The sequence below is a fragment of the Lepidochelys kempii genome, chromosome 6 (assembly GCF_965140265.1).
Source record: "Lepidochelys kempii isolate rLepKem1 chromosome 6, rLepKem1.hap2, whole genome shotgun sequence".
NCBI lineage: Eukaryota > Metazoa > Chordata > Testudines > Cheloniidae > Lepidochelys > Lepidochelys kempii.
The window spans coordinates 43882049-43899946 of NC_133261.1; the positions used below are offsets into that span (position 1 = coordinate 43882049).

The 17898-nt window shown below is 41.6% G+C and overlaps 1 protein-coding gene across 1 annotated transcript; it reads left to right on the forward strand.

Moving 5' to 3' along the window:
- Positions 1-8213: 8213 nt before the first annotated feature.
- On the forward strand, positions 8214-10696 carry KCNA4 (potassium voltage-gated channel subfamily A member 4). Its single transcript, XM_073350649.1, has one exon. The coding sequence runs from the start codon at positions 8643-8645 to the stop codon at positions 10635-10637; it is 1995 nt and encodes a 664-aa protein (XP_073206750.1). The 5' UTR covers positions 8214-8642; the 3' UTR covers positions 10638-10696.
- The last annotated feature ends 7202 nt before the right edge of the window (positions 10697-17898 follow it).

A 17898-nucleotide genomic window follows, 5' to 3' on the forward strand; every position in this document is an offset into this window, starting at 1 on the left:
CCTGTACCTAATAGACCTTACCAAGTCCGCAGCCTGGGGCTTTCCTAGGCCGGAGCTCCCAGGCTCCCTTGGCCTTTCCCCAGCCCCACTCCAAACTAGGTCCCTGGTTAAGCCCCTTCTCCCTCTCTACACAGAGAGAGACTCTACTGGACCTTCTGGCTCAAAGCCTTTAGAGAGCCAGCTGGGCCCTGACTGGGGTGTGGCCCAGGGAGTGGGGCTACTTGGTGACTGGCAGTAGCCTAAGACTGAGGTGAGGTGGGGATAGTGGGTGGGGGTTCCCCTGGGAAGGGAAGACCCAGAACTGTGGGGATACTGCTAGGGGGCAGCACCCAAGATAAGGGCACCGGGGTCCAGGAGGGACACGGGGGGCCAAGGGTGGTGAGACACTGGCCTGAAGAGGGTGCCCCAGAGGCTGGAATGCTAATTCCCTGAGGCAACCAGCAGGAGGTGCTGCTGGTGAGTCTGCAGCCCATGACAGGGGGCCTCTGCCAGTTGGCATTGAGGGGCTCCCAGGGTCACAAACTGGTAATGCAAGAAGAGGGTCTTCCGGGGTTATGTACAGAGAATGCCCCTGTGGAAATGTTAAGTCATTGACAGAGGACTGATGTAGATGTACTATTGGGGACCACAAGCATTCTCTAATTTGTGGGGCTGGGCAAGAAGTTATCTTTCCAGTTGTGTTGGGGTGGGACTGGGTTCACTTTAACCAACATCTAGGGAGTTTTCAGGGATTTCTTGCCTCCCCGGGTCTGCATCCCCAAACCTACAAAGTGACACCAATCCTATCTATTTAATATTTAACTTATTTATATACTGTCTTTCTAGGTAATTACATGGCCATCATCATACTATCTAAGTACTTCACAAACATTAATGGAAATCATCCTCATGATAACCCAGGGATGTGCAGGATTCCTTGAAAAGAGACATTTCTATCTCAGGTACTTAAATGACCCCCATTATTATCATAGTTTCTCAGCACCTCACAATCTTTAATGCATATATCCTCACAACACCTCTATGAGGTAGGGGAGTGCTGTTATCCTCAGTCTACAGATGTGGAACTGAAGCACAGGAAAACTAAGTGACTTGCCCAAGGTCACACAGGAAGTCTGTGACAGAGCAAGGAATAGACCTGGGGTCTCTTGAATCTCAGGCTAGTACCCCAACCACTGGATCACCTTCCTCACACTTCTTCCCTTCTGGAATTGAGACCTTGGCTTTCCGTATGCTTACTTGGCTAATAAAAATAGTGGTTTACCAATGTAAACACTATCATAAATTCTCCCTAGGTTGCTAGCTAGATCAAAATTGGCCCCAGGCATGTTTAATTTATGTGTTAGCCTTGACAGTTTATTTTTCTCCATCCTCGTGTAGTAATAACTGTCTGGCACCCCTGACAGGGGCTGCTAATTTTGCTTGTATATTCAAGCTGGGAACATTTATTTTGCTGTTAACTTTGTGGCTTGTATACCCACAAAGCTGTACAACAACCTCCCCGATACAAAGATGTTTAATGAACTTTTGCTTGGACACAGTTTACACGTAATTTGCTTGGACACAGTATGTTCTACTGTCTTTGCCCACTTGGGCCTATATAAGTGGTGCATAATAAAATTAGGCATCAAGCTCCCATCTGACACTGATTTGAAGCCATTAGGATTCAAGTTGAACATGGACCCTGATTTATGGCAACATAATTTTCCATTGTAAGAATTGCATACAATTGTTTCTGATGTTTCAGGTTGTCATGACTGATAAAATGCATACATTTTTCCCATGTATATTTGTGTGCAGTTGTGCAAATATAACTGTGAGAAAGAAAAAGCTCATAACCATTATCTCATGCCCCAATCCATGACACAGTTGTGGATAAAATGACACATAAAACTGTCACAGTTCTTATACCACACCTCTTATTAATTTACATGTTCTTTCAACTTTTGTGGCAGAATCATTGTCTCTTTTTAAGACACAAGGTCAAATTCTCATTTGTAGGGTGTCAGTAAGAAACTAGCAGAACCCTCCATGACAATGATGGCACAAAATCACTCTCTCTCTGGGCTGGTAGTAGTGGCATCTGACCAGAATTCATGGATGCATAAAGGTAGAAAGGACACAACTGTGGGTCTTCCCCTCCGAACAATCTATTTAATGTGAAGGGCTCAGAGGCAAAGCAACTCCTCTCTCCTGACCAACCTTATCTGGTGCCACAGAGCAGAAAACTCCCACAATGTACTTCTCTCTCCACCATCAGGTTGGCCATAGCGGATACAGCAGAAACTTTGACATGCTGATTTTGGCCCAGAGTCTCCTATGGGAGTTGTACTTTGTTACCACAAGGCTAAATTTGGACCAAGACAGTTGTGTCAGAATATGGTCTAATACATGATCTTGTGCTTGAACACCAAGACCTTTCCTTCTAGTGTAATATGTGTGTGCTGTATTGTATAGTATCTTCTAGCATGGGGTCCTTCGACAAAATTTATAGCACCATGGAAATAGTGTTTTACTCACAGTTTTTCGCCTGATCCTGCAGTTCCTCCATGTACATAACTTCCATTGATGTCAATGGCAGCTTTTTGGTATAAGAACTTCAAGTTCAGGCCTGTAGAATCTAAAAGTCATGAGCTCATGAAAGCATCCTTTTCCACTCAAAAAACTGGATAAATTGGTGCCAGCTGACACCAAATTACAAGGCACTATTGGATACATTTGACACTGGTAAAAATATCTGCCATGTAGTGAAACATGTCAAAATTCTTTTCTCTACCTCTGTGACAGTTTGGCACAATACCAGGTTGCAATGTGAGATATTTCCAGGTACAGAGCTCCTGTACAGTTCTTAAAGCAAGTGCTTTTGACTTCTTTGCCTTGGACCAAAATGTTGCTCTTTCTAGTTCTCCCCCCAGTAGATGTAACCTTAACAGTCCAAAAGCAGCATTAATTGTGAGCCCACAATCTAATCTCTCCCCAGATTACCCCTGCTTTTGTCAGGAATAATCTGCAAGGGACTGATGTCCATAGCCGGGTCAAAGAATATGTGTGTTAAATTTCACAGGTCATGCTTCTGACCAAACACTAGAATAGCCTGGTTCTACTTGCAGAAGAATACCTGCAAAGCATCCTCCCCATGAGTTTTTCAGAGAGCCTTAACTAAGGTGAAACCCTACCACCCCATGTTTTTCCATCCCCCTTAAGCTTCCTCTGGCATGTGGACAGGAGCAAATGCCACCCACAGTCTAATACCTAATATCTCCTGGTCTTTTGTGTGCCTTTACAATGATTATATTCCCCATTTGTCCTGTTTCAAAATTGCAAATACAGGAGGGCATTTGATTCAGTACACTGAGCAAGCAGAGTTTAAAAAAAATCACAGAAATATAAGGCTGGAAGCTCAAGAGGTCACCCAGGACATCCCCCCCATGCTGAGGAGGAACCAGGTGTACCTAGCTTAGATGATCCCTGCCAGGTTTTTGACTAAAAAACTCTCTTTTTAAAAACTTCCAGTGACAGGGATTCCATAATGCAAATAACTTTGAGTTTGGTTTTTTTTTTTTTTACAGTAAATCCTAGGGGCTGCAGTAAGACTGGACCCCATTGTGTTAGGCACTGTACAAATACATAGAAAGGGGCAGTCCCTGCTCCAAACATCTTCCAGTCAAAACATTCTAGAGAGACAAAATGTGGGAGAAAGGAACTATAATTACCCCCATTTTACAACTGGGGAACTGAAGCACAGAGAAATGAAGTGATCTGCCCAATGTGACCCAGGAACCTTGTGACACAACGAGGGGTGAAGCCAGGTCTCCTGAGTCCCTAACTAGTGCCTTATATCCATCCTCCCAGATAGTGCATCCTAATAGTGTAATATTCCTTCTTCTAATTTTGTTGTTTTGAAGAATCTCCCTGATCATGAGCCTAAAAAGAACCCAAGAAAAATAAACAGAGAAATCCCCAAAATAGCCACTTGGGCTATTTTTGTTCTAGTCTCCTTTTTCTTCCTTCTGTGCACCTCAGGTCAGGAAAGCACCAAAACCCCAGATTTGGCACATGGAGCCTGCCAGATCCATCCAATTTTTGGCCTTCACCCTCCAAGTTCCGTGGCCTGTGTCATAGTCCCTGGGTAAGCTGCCCCTTTGGAGATTCTTTTCCAGTCCCCTTCAAGTGACAGACCCTTGGCTCCACTTCTTTTTGGGATGGGACCCTGTGATCCAACCACTCTCCAACTGGGACTCTGGGTTATACCCCGCTGGTTGCCAAACATAATACCTAGCAGGCCCAATGGACCTGGCACTTGCAAGAGTTTCCCTTTGGGAAGCTGTGGACAGTAAGTTTGCAGTGACACAGAGGCAACTTCTTCTAAACAAAGGATGATTTATTTGCCAAAAGGTTCACAGCACTCAGAGAAGTGTGCATATATAAGAGATCTATATGCATATGGTGTTGCCTACACTTGGCAATGCCTCTTAAACTTCTAGGTAAAATTGACTTAGCCTTGATGCCCCTCTCCTCATTTTTCTTGGGTACACAGTTATATCTTGTTTGCTGCAGACCCTCACTCTCCATCAGCCTGGATGTTTCCTGGCCTGATGGTGCTGACCAGGATGCAAGCTGCTTCCTGGTCAGTGCTCTCTGACACTCCTTGGGCAGCCTTTATTAACTCACTCAACCCACCTCCCTTTTCTAGGTTCAGGGCTCTGTCATGGTTTAGTATACTCCTTTGAGCCTAGGCTTAGCCCTGGGAAGAATAAATTCTACAAGCTTGGATGGAATCAGTTAAGAGGTATTCTCCAGTCAACAGTTCCCCATTGTTTTCTCCAGGATTCTTTACCTGTGTCATTGCGTTGCCTTTCCTCATTGGTTCTTTTAACAACACTTTTTGATCTAACTCCATCTTACACAAACACACAGAGGCATGCACCATAGTCATACAAATACTACAGATGTTGTCCAGTTCTCCACATTAAGAATACAGCACAAAAAAATACTGGACCCTGACACATCCCATCTATTTTGAAGGCACAATTTGGGGGTTTGGGACTAAGAATCCTATGGACTCCAAGTGCTGGATCTATGAATTGCAGTGTTATGGAGGGACGCATTAGGATGTGGATTTTTGCAGTGGCTGTGAAGCAGCCATACTTCTCTATTTAGCTGGTAGGCATTTAGGTTTGGAAGAAACAAAGAAAGAAAGCTGGATCCAGGTGTTGGATTCATGATTTTATGGGGCTACTGCATCAGTTTGCATTATGGTCTGGATTTTTTAGATACACTAGAAGCTTTTATTTCTCCCTCCCTCCCCCCATTTTGTTTGACTGGGGTTGAATTTGGTTAGATCCACGTGCCAGTCATATGTTTTTTCCATGCTATTGGGCTGGAATGCATTAAGATCCAGATTTTTTTTTTCAGTGAAGTAGGAGTTTTCAAATTGTTTTCAAATTAGATTCCCCTCCTCACCATTCATGAATGCTGCGAAAACCTGGATCTGGTATCTGGCTCCAGCTGGATCTTGGACATATTTGACCCCAAGCCCTCAAACTGTACCATCTGACCAGTTTTGGGTGTTGTAGGAGCAGCTACACTTGTTTCCTATTCATGCTATGGAATTTTTTTTGGAGGCAGGTTAAGGGCTAAAATTGGATGGATCTGGTAGGATCCATAAGCCAGATCTGGGGTTTTGTGGTGCTCATAGGCAGTGATGTGCCACGGTGATGATTTTTCATGCATTAGGAGTAGCCAGATGTATTTCTCTATATAAGCATTAGAATTTGGGGCTGAAGTTTGGCAGGATCCCCGTGCCACATCCAGGGTTTTGCAGCGTTCCTACTCCAGGGTGCATTGTAGATTGGATTTCTTTTTTGCTCCAGTAGGAGCAGTAAGACTGATTCTCTATTATGATGCTGCAGATTGGGAGATCAGGGCCAAAATTCAGCAGGAGACAGGTAGATCCAGCTTGTACCTGATATTGTGTGTGATATTTATTCTCTGATTCATTTTGAAATTTCCAGTGCCTTCTGAGCAGCATGGATTTTCTTTCTTAAAAAAATAATAATAAAAAGACAGCCTTGAGCATTGACCTGAGAGCTAAGTTTTATTAGCCAACGTATGTATTATTCAGCTCTGGAATATTTCTTTCAATAATTAATATATGAATACAAAAAGAGACAATGCCAAAGGGGGTTTGCAAATACCTTAATCAGCGCAAGGGGGCCTGCGGCCGCTAGGGGCCGATAGAGGGCTGGAAAGCCCGGGGAATAAATCAGACCAGGCGTTCGCCCTTCAGTGGTACGTAAACACAGTTGAGAATTGGGCAGAGGACTGACAAAAGGGGGCTAGAGAGCGGGAGAGAGCAACAGTTCTTGCTCCGGCAGATAACTGATCACAGAGCTCCCTTGATTGCTGCGCGGGGGCTTGAACACCCGGGAGTGAAAATCTCGCTGTTGATTTTGATTGTATTTGTTGTAATTGCATCACTCCCACCCCCCATCGCCCTAGAAATAACATCAGCAACAACAAGTGGAGGCTGAGAGCGTGACTGGTAGCTGGACTGCGGGGCGAGCAGCTGCAGTGTGCACGGGCTTGAGAGGGAAATTGCCACAAGCAGGACGCATCTTTTTTTATCAATAGCCAGAGCCGGGCTTGGTACAGGGATTATGTCACGTTGATTCACAAATCCTACAGCAAGCGCCGGGGTTGGGAAGACTAGTGATCACACACACACACACACACACACACACACACACACACACACACACACACACACACACACACATACGTGCCCTCCCGCGCGCGCGCGCACACACACACGCGAATCCTCTCTTTTTTTCTGGAGCAAGATTCTTGATTGTTGTTTTGCTAAGATCTGGGCTAAGAAGTGATCGTCGCTGACCAGAATGCTCCAGAGCCGGGCTAGCCGTCTGGCTCCCTCCAGGAGGTCTGGTTCCATATAAAGGGAAGTGAGAAAGAGAAGTCATCAACCTGTAGTTTTGACGGTCCCTACACCTGCAAACCTAGATTGCTTAGTACAGTCCCCTCCGCGGGAGCTCTTTCTCCAGATCCTTGGACGAACGAGAACAGCGTTGCTATTTCTCTGCCTAGGAACAGTAAGTATAATGGCATATTAATAAACAGGTAGCTATAAATGAGGGTGCTATTTCTTAGGGGTGTAGTGGGGTGGGGTGTGTGTGTGTGTGTGTGTTGCTCCATAGAAGCTACAGTTTGTATTTTTTTGGTCATACAAGTATGGATGTTCCTCACTTAATGTGCCCAGATATGTACCTGTTACTAAGTGACAATTTAGTACAACGGTGCAGTATGACTAAAACATAAGTTAGATTTAGAATACACTGTATCATTCCTGCTTCTAATTAAGTTCCAAATATATAGCAAAAGCTATTCTGTATATATGTCTCTTTGTGCAACATTTGATATATATGTATGTAAGATTTTATACATATATATTAATATATAAAAGTCTTGCAAAATTTGAATGCCATATACAGTAGTATTTTTATGGATCCATTTTTATGGATTTATGGATCTAGAGTTTGAAAGAGAAAACAATTATATACTTAAGTGCACTTATATGTATATATGCACACACCCATTTCCATACACACAGTCATATAAAATCTATGGGTGTATGGAGCGTGTGTGTGTGTGTGTGATGTATAAATGTGAATAGTGTGGGTAGTGGATGGCTGAACACCTTAATAAATGACACAATTTGCACTTGACCTACACTGTGGCCTCTTAGAAAAATGAACCAATCTTTTCTAAACCTTTTTGTTTTCTTTGTTATTTTTGTGTGTATGTGTGTGTGCATGTGCCTCAGGTTAAGTACTTCTGCATGAGCATAACCAAAGGGTGATCCACTCCCTTGTCCCCTATGGAGACCTCAGAGCCAGTGTTGCAGCCTTCTCCTCCTCCTCCTCCTCTTGCCACTGCAGCTACTGCCCTGGGTGCTGCTCCAAGGTTTGAGACACTGTTGACAGGCTGAAGAAAGAAGGCTTGCAAAGACCTCCTCACTGTGTAAATAAAATGATGGCTGGAAGTTACTTCAACTCCCTAAATATTATTAAGCAGTAATCATATTGCTAGGCCAAAGCATTGCTTGGAGCAAATGAGAAAAGAGACTATTGGCATTTGGTTACAATGATAAACTAAAGACCTGAAACTTTTTTGGGTCAAGAAAACAACAGGACAGTTACCTCCTTGCTTTGCATAAACATTTGCTCGTTGCTGGGTGCAGTCCTTGGAGTCTACAACAAAATCATGAATTTGAACAGATGTGTGGATTCTGGATAGGCCCTGGAGTGTAATAAGAATAAAGAGGCTTGGTGGATGAAAGGACAAGGCCTAGACTCTTTCTGAGATCAAATCTGAAGGCTGCATATGTTATTTTTTTGATAGCAAAACAGTTATTTGTGTCAGACATCCTGGATGATAAGAAAATGCAGATTTTGTGGTGGTTACAATTTTGCAAAACTCAAATTCAGTTTTATTAATAACATGATGTGCTGTGCTTCCAAGAAACTGTCCTCCAAATGCAAATGGCTTTGAACTTGTCCTCATAGAAGTCGAGGTGTGACTATAGATATTCCAGACTATTTTGTATTAAACAAATAAACAATTACAAAATGGAGGTTGCAATGGTGAGTGCAGATAGCTCTGGCTGCAACAGCCACATGCCCTATGGATATGCCGTCCAGGCTCGGGCTCGGGAGAGAGAACGACTGGCACACTCGAGGGCAGCGGCAGCTGCAGCTGTGGCAGCAGCAACAGCAGCAGTAGAAGGTGGGGCCTCATTAGGAGGCGGACCCTATCACCACTACCACCAGGTACAGAGTGGGGGGGCTTCCTCTTCTCACAATGGCAATGCATCACACAGCAGTTTGCTCCAGCGTCAGAACAGCAGAAGGAGGAAGCGAGGGAGAAAGAGGAGCCACTATCTGGGTAGCAGGGATTGTGGGGCCTCCTTCCCCTGTTCTGAGCTGCTGCCTCTCAGTGGCTCTGAAGAGAAGATACTGAAGGACTTGAGTGAGGAGGAAGAAGAGGATGAGGGGGAGGATGAAGAGGATGAGGAGGAAGGAAAGTTCTTCTACAGTGATGAGGATGAGGTGGATGAGTTTTCGTATTTGGACCAGCCACCTGATGATTGTGGCGGTGGTGGCCCTGGGGGCTACAGCACTATACGCTACAGCGAGTATGAGTGCTGCGAACGGGTAGTAATCAACGTGTCAGGACTGCGGTTCGAGACTCAGCTGAAGACCTTGGCTCAGTTCCCTGACACACTGCTGGGTGATCCGGCGAAGCGGGGCAGGTACTTTGACCCACTCAGGAATGAGTACTTCTTTGATAGGAACCGGCCCAGCTTTGATGCCATCCTGTACTACTACCAGTCTGGGGGCCGTCTGAAGAGGCCAGTCAACGTGCCCTTTGATATCTTCACTGAGGAAGTGAAATTCTATCAGCTTGGGGAGGAGGCCATGCTCAAGTTCAGGGAGGATGAAGGGTTCGTCAAAGAGGAAGAAGATAGGGCTTTGCCCAACAATGAGTTCAAGAAGCAGATCTGGCTGCTGTTTGAGTACCCAGAGAGTTCCAGTGCAGCCAGGGGCATTGCCATTGTCTCTGTCTTGGTCATCTTGATCTCCATCGTCATTTTCTGTCTGGAGACTTTGCCAGAATTCAGAGACAACAAGGAGCTCATATTGTCCCTAGGCTTGGGGAGGGGGCTTTTCAATGAGACTCTGCACCTGAATGGTGGGGGGAACACTATCTTCAATGACCCATTTTTCATTGTTGAGACAGTCTGCATCATCTGGTTCTCCTTTGAGTTTACAGTGAGATGGTTTGCCTGCCCCAGCAAAGCGGTCTTCATCAAGAACATCATGAACATCATAGACATTGTCTCCATCTTGCCTTACTTCATTACCCTGGGCACTGAGCTGGCCCAGCAGCAGGGCAGTAATGGTCAACAGGCCATGTCTTTTGCAATCCTGAGGATCATCCGTCTGGTCAGGGTGTTTCGCATCTTCAAGCTCTCCAGACACTCTAAGGGTTTGCAGATCCTAGGTCATACGCTCAGAGCCAGCATGAGGGAGCTGGGGCTCCTCATCTTCTTTCTTTTTATTGGAGTCATTTTGTTTTCCAGTGCTGTTTACTTTGCAGAAGCTGATGAACCTTCCACTCATTTTCAAAGCATCCCAGATGCCTTTTGGTGGGCTGTAGTGACCATGACCACAGTTGGTTATGGTGACATGAAACCCATAACTGTGGGTGGGAAGATAGTCGGGTCCCTGTGTGCCATCGCAGGTGTGTTAACCATTGCTTTACCAGTGCCAGTGATTGTCTCCAATTTTAACTATTTCTATCACAGAGAGACTGAGAATGAAGAACAAACACAACTGACGCAAAATGCAGTCAGTTGTCCATACCTCCCAACAAATTTACTGAAGAAATTTAGAAGCTCATCATCTTCTTCCACAGAGGGTAAATCAGAGTATTTGGAGATGGAAGAAGGCGTTAAAGAGTCTCTTTGTGTAAAGGAAAAAAAATGTCAGGACACAGGGAATGACAGTGAGACAGAAAAGAAAAACTGTGTAAATTCAAAATCTGTGGAAACTGATGTGTAATATTGAAAGTTTCCAAATATATTTATGCATTAAAGAGTGCAGTGATAAAAATGAAATATGCAAACAAAAGTCTCAAGCATACAGTAGTATGCTCTTTATTGGTTAAATACAAATACAGAATAGTGTTGCTAAACTTGTATTACATATCAAGTAAATTATATACCTTGTGGAAGAGGTGGTTTGAGCTTATGTAATTTCAAACTTTATATTTTTATTAGAATGCAGGCATTTTGCACATGAGGGGAAGAAATCATTAAAACCAAGACAGTTTTAAATTGGGTGTGTGAACTGTTGACATCACTAAGATCTCAGTGGTAAAAGTTGGCATTCAGAGGTATTTACTATGTAAGAAACAATGAAGTTCAGCAGTCATTATCCATTTATCAATGCTTTAATAGCTGTTACCATAAATCTTTGGATTTCATAGTTGTCATCTTCAAAACAGTAAAAATTATTGTAAAAACCAAAATTATTCTACAGAACATAGGTCTAAATGTTATCTTGAAATAGCTAATGTTTGTTTTTAATTGGAAATTAACTTTGAAAAGGCTGCTGAACCTCCAGAAATTGTTTATTTTTATAACTCTCTTTGGAGGCATTGCAGCATTTGTTGTCTAATACATGGAAGAAATGAAGTAAGATAATCATTTAACATGGTCTGAATGCAGTGGCAAAGTGACTGGAATGCTTTTTTGCACTACTTTTTATGCTGGAGATATATTGAAAGAGACTTCATACTGTGAATGTTTACTAATGTAGTAGTTCAATGACAATCATTGGAAGAGTGAATTCTGTATCTCATTTTATTGTTTTGTGTGTGTGTGTTTGTGTGTGTGTGTGATGCTGATGGCTAACCAGCTAATGTTACATTAAGTCCATATTCTTTTAATTATGACTATCTGTGATCTGGAAAAGGACTGTGAAGTAAAATTTTATAATCTTTTTTTTTTTAAACGGTCTGCTCTATTGATGCCCTCAAGAAATAACAATGTATTTTATATTTTCTTTACTGGTTACTTCAGCATTCAGAATCCATGATAAATACATGCACTTTGTCAGTATTGATGTAATTCTGAGTAATCGAAGAGACTGTAGCAGTAATAAGATGTTCAACTGATACAGTGATGAGGACTAAGAATTGCTAAATGTGCTATTATAGGAGCTGTGTTTTTTTCCTTAATTACAGCTTTCACCCATGTGCATTTGAAATAACCTTTAAGATCCATAGTAGGCATTCTGGGATTTAGAATAAACACTTCAGGACCCACGCTGTGCTCAAGAAAGCATTTGTTGATCCATTCTCACTTATGTTTAAGCCAGTCCTACCTTCCTTGTGCACCCCAAGCTCCTATTAACCTCAGTTGGAGATGTGGGTGTGCAAGGACTGTACTGTCAGGCCCATTGCATATTTCAGAACGTGGAATGAAATAGGGAAGGTATCATCTAACAAAGTATGCATTCAAAATAGGTATTTTTTGGAGATAGAATTATCTGGGAAGGGCATTACTAAAGTGGAACAGTTTCAGACAAGGCATTGCAGAATCCAGAAAGGTCCAAATTACTACCCTTGAACAATATTGACACGAGCACTTTGGGACCTGGAAACAGGCATTGTTAGAAATAGAGGGAGTTAAACAACACTAGTAAGTTGGTGTGATTTTTGCAATGGCAATCCAAAGCCCAAAAGAGGAATTCTGGGAATGAGAAATGACAAAGTTCTGGTGCTGAAAAGTGTCATTTTTTTAGTACCCAGAACTAACCTCAATTAATGTAAATTACACACAGGTATCAACCTGGTGTGGTTAATTTTCAGCAACATCATGTGGCACAGAATGGAGCATTAGGTTGAGGACTTTCCTGGTTGGTCAATTTTTGCCCTCATGGTTATTGTGTGGGTCATGTCAGCCAAGAAGATCCTCTACTTATCCTCCAATACAAACATCACTAATCTTATTAAAAATACATTAATATTATTGATGGTACAGCAGAAAACATGGCATTGTGCTCAGCCTTGATTGAAAGGCCACAGATAAGCATTAGATTCCTCGCATAAAATCCTGAACAGATTTCACCAACTTTTTGAAGAGGCATTAAGCAAAGGTCCTATTTAGTGTGCTGACATTAAATTCAGCTAAGTTTTAAAGTGTAATACCCAAATAGTTTTTATTTGTAGAAATTCACTATAAATAAGATACTGTATTTCATTCTTGCTATTCTAGGGAAACAAATTTTTAAAAAAGCCTATAAAGAGGAAGTGTTAGTAATAAGGATGAGCGTTAGTATATATACCACAAAAACCAACCAAAATAAAGTGCTTTGTTAACAGGTGTCAGTAACATCTTAAGAACATATGGATTCCTGTGTATACTGAATTTAAAGCAGTACTATATAAGCCAGGTCCCAGGTGATCTTATTTGAGTCAGTAAAAAGGTAGTGAAAATAAGGGAAGTACAAGCTAAAGACAAATGAGTGGAAAATAAGGAGTGCAGGTGTGCATGATAATTTGGCTGATAGGGAAAGTGGGAAATTTAGGCTGGATGAGAGACCATGGAATTTTGAATCTTCAGACTGAGAGTATTGTAGAAATAAGGAATAAAGCTCTTTGTTTCAGAGGGAAAGGCATATGTTGTATTACTCTTGGGGACTTGCAGTAGTAAATAGAAGAACATTATGATGTCAGACGAAACTGCTGTGCCTCTTGAAGATGTATATGAGCCTGTGTACATGGAATTGTTAAGTCAGGGGTTGCCAATATAAATGAGAATAACTGTAGCTCAAAATTAGGTATTGCTACTAGTTTGGCAGACCATTCTGAAACATACAAAATGACCCTGCGTTTCCAGAAAGGAAACTAATATCTTTACACGGACCTTTGGATTTGATCGGCCCACTGCTCATCAGTCCAATCAGTTATGACAGTCTGAAAAGGCCTCACCCCAAACACACCTTCAGTCCATGAAAAGACTAAAATCTGTAGGTCATAAATCCTTTCAATAAAATGGAAAGTCTCAATAAAATACAACTTAGGTTGCAACTTCGTGCAAGAGAAATCCCTGTTTAAGCACCTATAGTTCCCATTTATTACCACCGCTTCTGCTGTCAAAGCTTTCTTAATGTTATTTGATGCTGACAACTACCAGAATAAAATATTGTCATCATTTGGGCATTCTCTGATTCTTAAATTATGGACGAGAAATGCATCCCTGGTATAAGTGTACTGAAGTGCATGGAGTTGCACCAGGGATATATTTGGCCCTAGTACTGTAGTTCAGACCATGCCACAACAGACATATGCTCCAGCTGCAAATAACACAAAATGAAATATTTTGAGATTTTGGGCCTGTTTGTTGTAAAATCTAGAGCAATTCCAGTAGAAGTCATTGAGTTACATCAATGCAAAGTGGGATTTCAAATGGATTTCCGTTAATTTTCTAAATTGCTCGTCATGTTCAGAAATAAATATATCATTTTATCGTTCCACTTGGTAACAAGGCAAGAAAGCAGGTTTTTAAGGAGGGTGCTTTGCTAAGGGAACAGCTGATTTAATGCATGACTTATATTCAGAGACTTATATTTTTTCCTTCCTTAGAGTCATGCTGTTTATTGAAATCACATTGACTCATGGAAACCTCAGTCTGGGTCCCCAAACTGGTATGAACCCAACTGTTGTGTTTCTTTGTTAGGGAGCACAATATCTAGGCTTCTCAGTGTTTAGCAAAGCCTTCTCAGAATGGTTCTAACATAAAACCCATTGATGGAAAGCACAGTTCTTTGTTTCGGTTTGAAGAAAAATCTCCTATCTCCTTTTTTTGCGTTGAAGAGAGTCCATTTCATTTGTTTCCATGTCATGCAAAGTAATTTTAGGCAGTGCAGGTGCATGGACAAATTGTTATAGGTATGTCCAAGTCACAACAAACTTGTGCTTGGTATTTTGCGGATGTTAAATATGAATTCTGGATTGTTCTTTGTCATAGAAAGCATAATTTGGTTGGGTTTTGGGCCAGCAAAACCTTGTTCTAGCTCGTGATGGAACATGAAAAATCTATTTTGGATGGCTTTGATGTGTACAAAGTCTGATTTAAGTGTCATCAGGTCATATCCCTGAACAAAAGAAAAGAACTGTGTTTAGTGGCTCCAGACCCAGAAAGTTCATGTCAGGTGTGTTTTTTGAATTGTGGGAAGTTCATTCTAACTGACCTGGTGTTATGAAAAATCAATTTTTAGGTGGCTCAAGAGGATGAAAAACTTACACTTCATGGTTGGGAAAGCATGGGAAGGGCATTTTAGAGGAAAGGTGACAGGAAAGGCAGCTCTGAGTACCCACCTATACTCATAATCTAGAAATGCCTATTTTGGGCATGCCTAGTTTTTCCTGCATAGCCTTGATTTATGATGTGGCCTCTTAGTGATCCCAGAGTTTGGGAAGCCAATTTTCAGTGCAAACAAAGTATTAAAATAAGGCTTGTGGAAATTTGTTGGTAGTCTTCAAATTAAATATGAACTTTACTTGGTATTTTAGCTTTCAGTAATGCAATTCCTCAGGACCCATTTCTGACTGGTCCAGTGTTTGTTCCGCTTTCACTGTATCCTAACAAATACTGGCCTAAATTATTGCAATTGGTATGAAAAAAGTAATATGTCAAAACATGGATTAGCTTTTTAAAATTGACATAACATCCAGCATAGATACTATAGTTTTTGTTATAATAGGAGTGACCAAAATCCAAATTCATAATATTTGTAGACATGGCTCAGGGTATGCATTTTATTGTTGATGTATTTGAATGACCAAATATTTTTGGCTTTACAGTGAATGGGTCTTGTTTAATGGTTTACCCATATTTGTGCATCTTTGTTTGAAACAAGCGATTGTGGAGAAATCCGTTATTTTTAAATCACTGAGACGGAAATGAACCTACCTTCATTTCCACAAAGATCATATGAGGTGAAAATAACTCTTGACAACTTAATTCCTGGTTAAACACTTAAAATATTTTACCTGGGAACCAGGTGCAAATATGAAACTTTATATATTACTTCCATGCTTTCTATGTATTCAGAACTCGGATTACATATTAGTTCATAAAGACGAGTCATTAAATCATTTTGTACTGAGGTGCATGAATTAATTTTATTTTAAACTCTTTTCTGGAAAATTATAATGTGCCTTGAGGACTTTTTTTGCAACAGGTCCTTTACAAAGCAAAGCAAAGCAAAACAAACAAAAAGAAAAGAAGAGAGATGTTAAGTTACATTTCAAAATCTGATAAAAGATTCTGACCGGTGGAAAGTAGGTAAGTAAAAATTGTGTTTAATTATTCCTTCAGTTGCGCAGGCATAACATTGCCACTGAAACCAAATTAGGGATCAGTTGGTTAAAGGAAGTTTGCAACTACAAATCTAATTACTTTATAAATTATGTCTAATTCAGGTTCTTACATGACCCCCATTATTGTAGTATCTGAGCACCTCATAATCTTTAATGTTTTTTCCTCACAACACCCCTGTATGGTAGGGACTTGCTATTATACTCATTTACACATGGAGAACTAAGGCATAGGGAGACTGTGACTTGCCTAAGGTCACACAGGAAGTCTCTGGTGGAGCAGGGATTTGAACCTACATCTCAAAAGTGCTAAACTAGCACACTAAGTAATGGATCATGCTTTCTCCTTAGGGTGCTCAAAAATACTACACATAGTCATATTTTTCTTAAACAGAACTGTTAATGCTGCAATGTCCGACATTTTTTTTACTGGGGTGTGTGGAAAAAGATGGATAAAGCTATTCTTTATTTCTCTTTTGTGTGCTGCAGGGATTTTTATGTTTAGTTTGGGAGGGTGTATTTGATTTTGTAAGTTACGTCGTAAAGAGCTTTGACATAGAATGAGATAGGTGCCTCTTTGTAGTCTTATCAATAAAAATAAATCTAGTGAGTATGAAGTTTGGGCTTAGTCCAGAGGTGAAAGTAAGCAGGTACGGCGTACCGATAAGAAAGTGGCCACCGGTACACAGCCGACCGTACCGGGAGGGCCACTGACTTGGGGGGCAGCTGCCTTGGGGCCCGGCAATTTAAAAGGGCCTAGGGCTCCCGGCTGCTGCTGCTGCTGCTGCTGCTAACATGCCAGCGGCCGGAGCCCCGGGTGGTGCACGTTGGGCAGCACTGAAGGGCTGGCTGGGGGAGTCTGGCCCCAGCCCCACCCCTCCTACCCAAAGCCCCACCCCTTCTGGGGCCCAGAACCACCCCTCCCTACCTTGCCAAGGACCCCGGCCACCCTGTGTACCGATAAATCTTTTAAATTATTTTTACCCCTGGTTTAATCTTCAAACAGTCCATGTGAGAAGATCCCTTTGAAATTGATGATGGGACCTTCAGGATTGGATTCCCGAAATTATCACATTATGGCCATAAGAAATATTTATTGATGATGGAAATACAACCAAAATTATACAATGGCATTGCTATTCTTTTAATTTAGTTTAGTGTAGTTATTCTGTCTTTGAGCCTAATCCTAATCCCACTGAAGTCAATGTTAAAACTGTTGGCTTTAGTGAGTGTAAGACTGGGCCCTTAATCAACTATTGAAAATATTATTACATAGTTTGAGAATGCAGTTCATATCTGTAGTTTATATTTATACTGATATAATGTGGCCTGATCTTGTTCCCATTAAAGTCAATGGGAGTTTGTCCTTAATGTTGATAGGAGCACAGTTGAGCCCACTATGTCTGTTCTGGGGTGTGTTATGCGTACAGTATGAACACTATTTCATTTCCCTCCATTATTGATTTTATATTGATACAGCTTTATAATGAATTCAGGGAGTGAGTGGCAGTTTCCTCCTGCACAGTGGAGCCTGAGTAAAGAAACCACAAAAGACAATTGATGTGAACTAAAGGTACCTTTTGTTTTCCTGCCTAAATAGAATGATGTACACTTCACTCTAATGAAAGTATATGAAAAGGGCTTTAAATTTCAGAGCAGTTGAAATAAGCACTAGCTCTTTAAAGGGCTCATTAAATGGGCATCTTACGAGGTGCTGAATTCCCTCTCCTTGGACTGACTTCAACCGGATTTTAGGATGCTGAGCATCTTGTAGGAAGATCTCAAGCACCACGAACAATTTGAGCCCGTTTAGCACTCATTTTTGCAAAGCGCTATGACAAAGCAGAATTTTTGCATATTTTATAGTCTGAGGTTGAGGGAGGCTAAAGAGTATTAGCCTTTCAGTTAAAGACTTCCTGCATTTCTGAAATGGTA

Bases quoted from the DNA above. Each gene is read 5' to 3' on its own strand.
- KCNA4 (XM_073350649.1), top strand. From the start codon at position 8,643: ATGGAGGTTGCAATGGTGAGTGCAGATAGCTCTGGCTGCAACAGCCAC.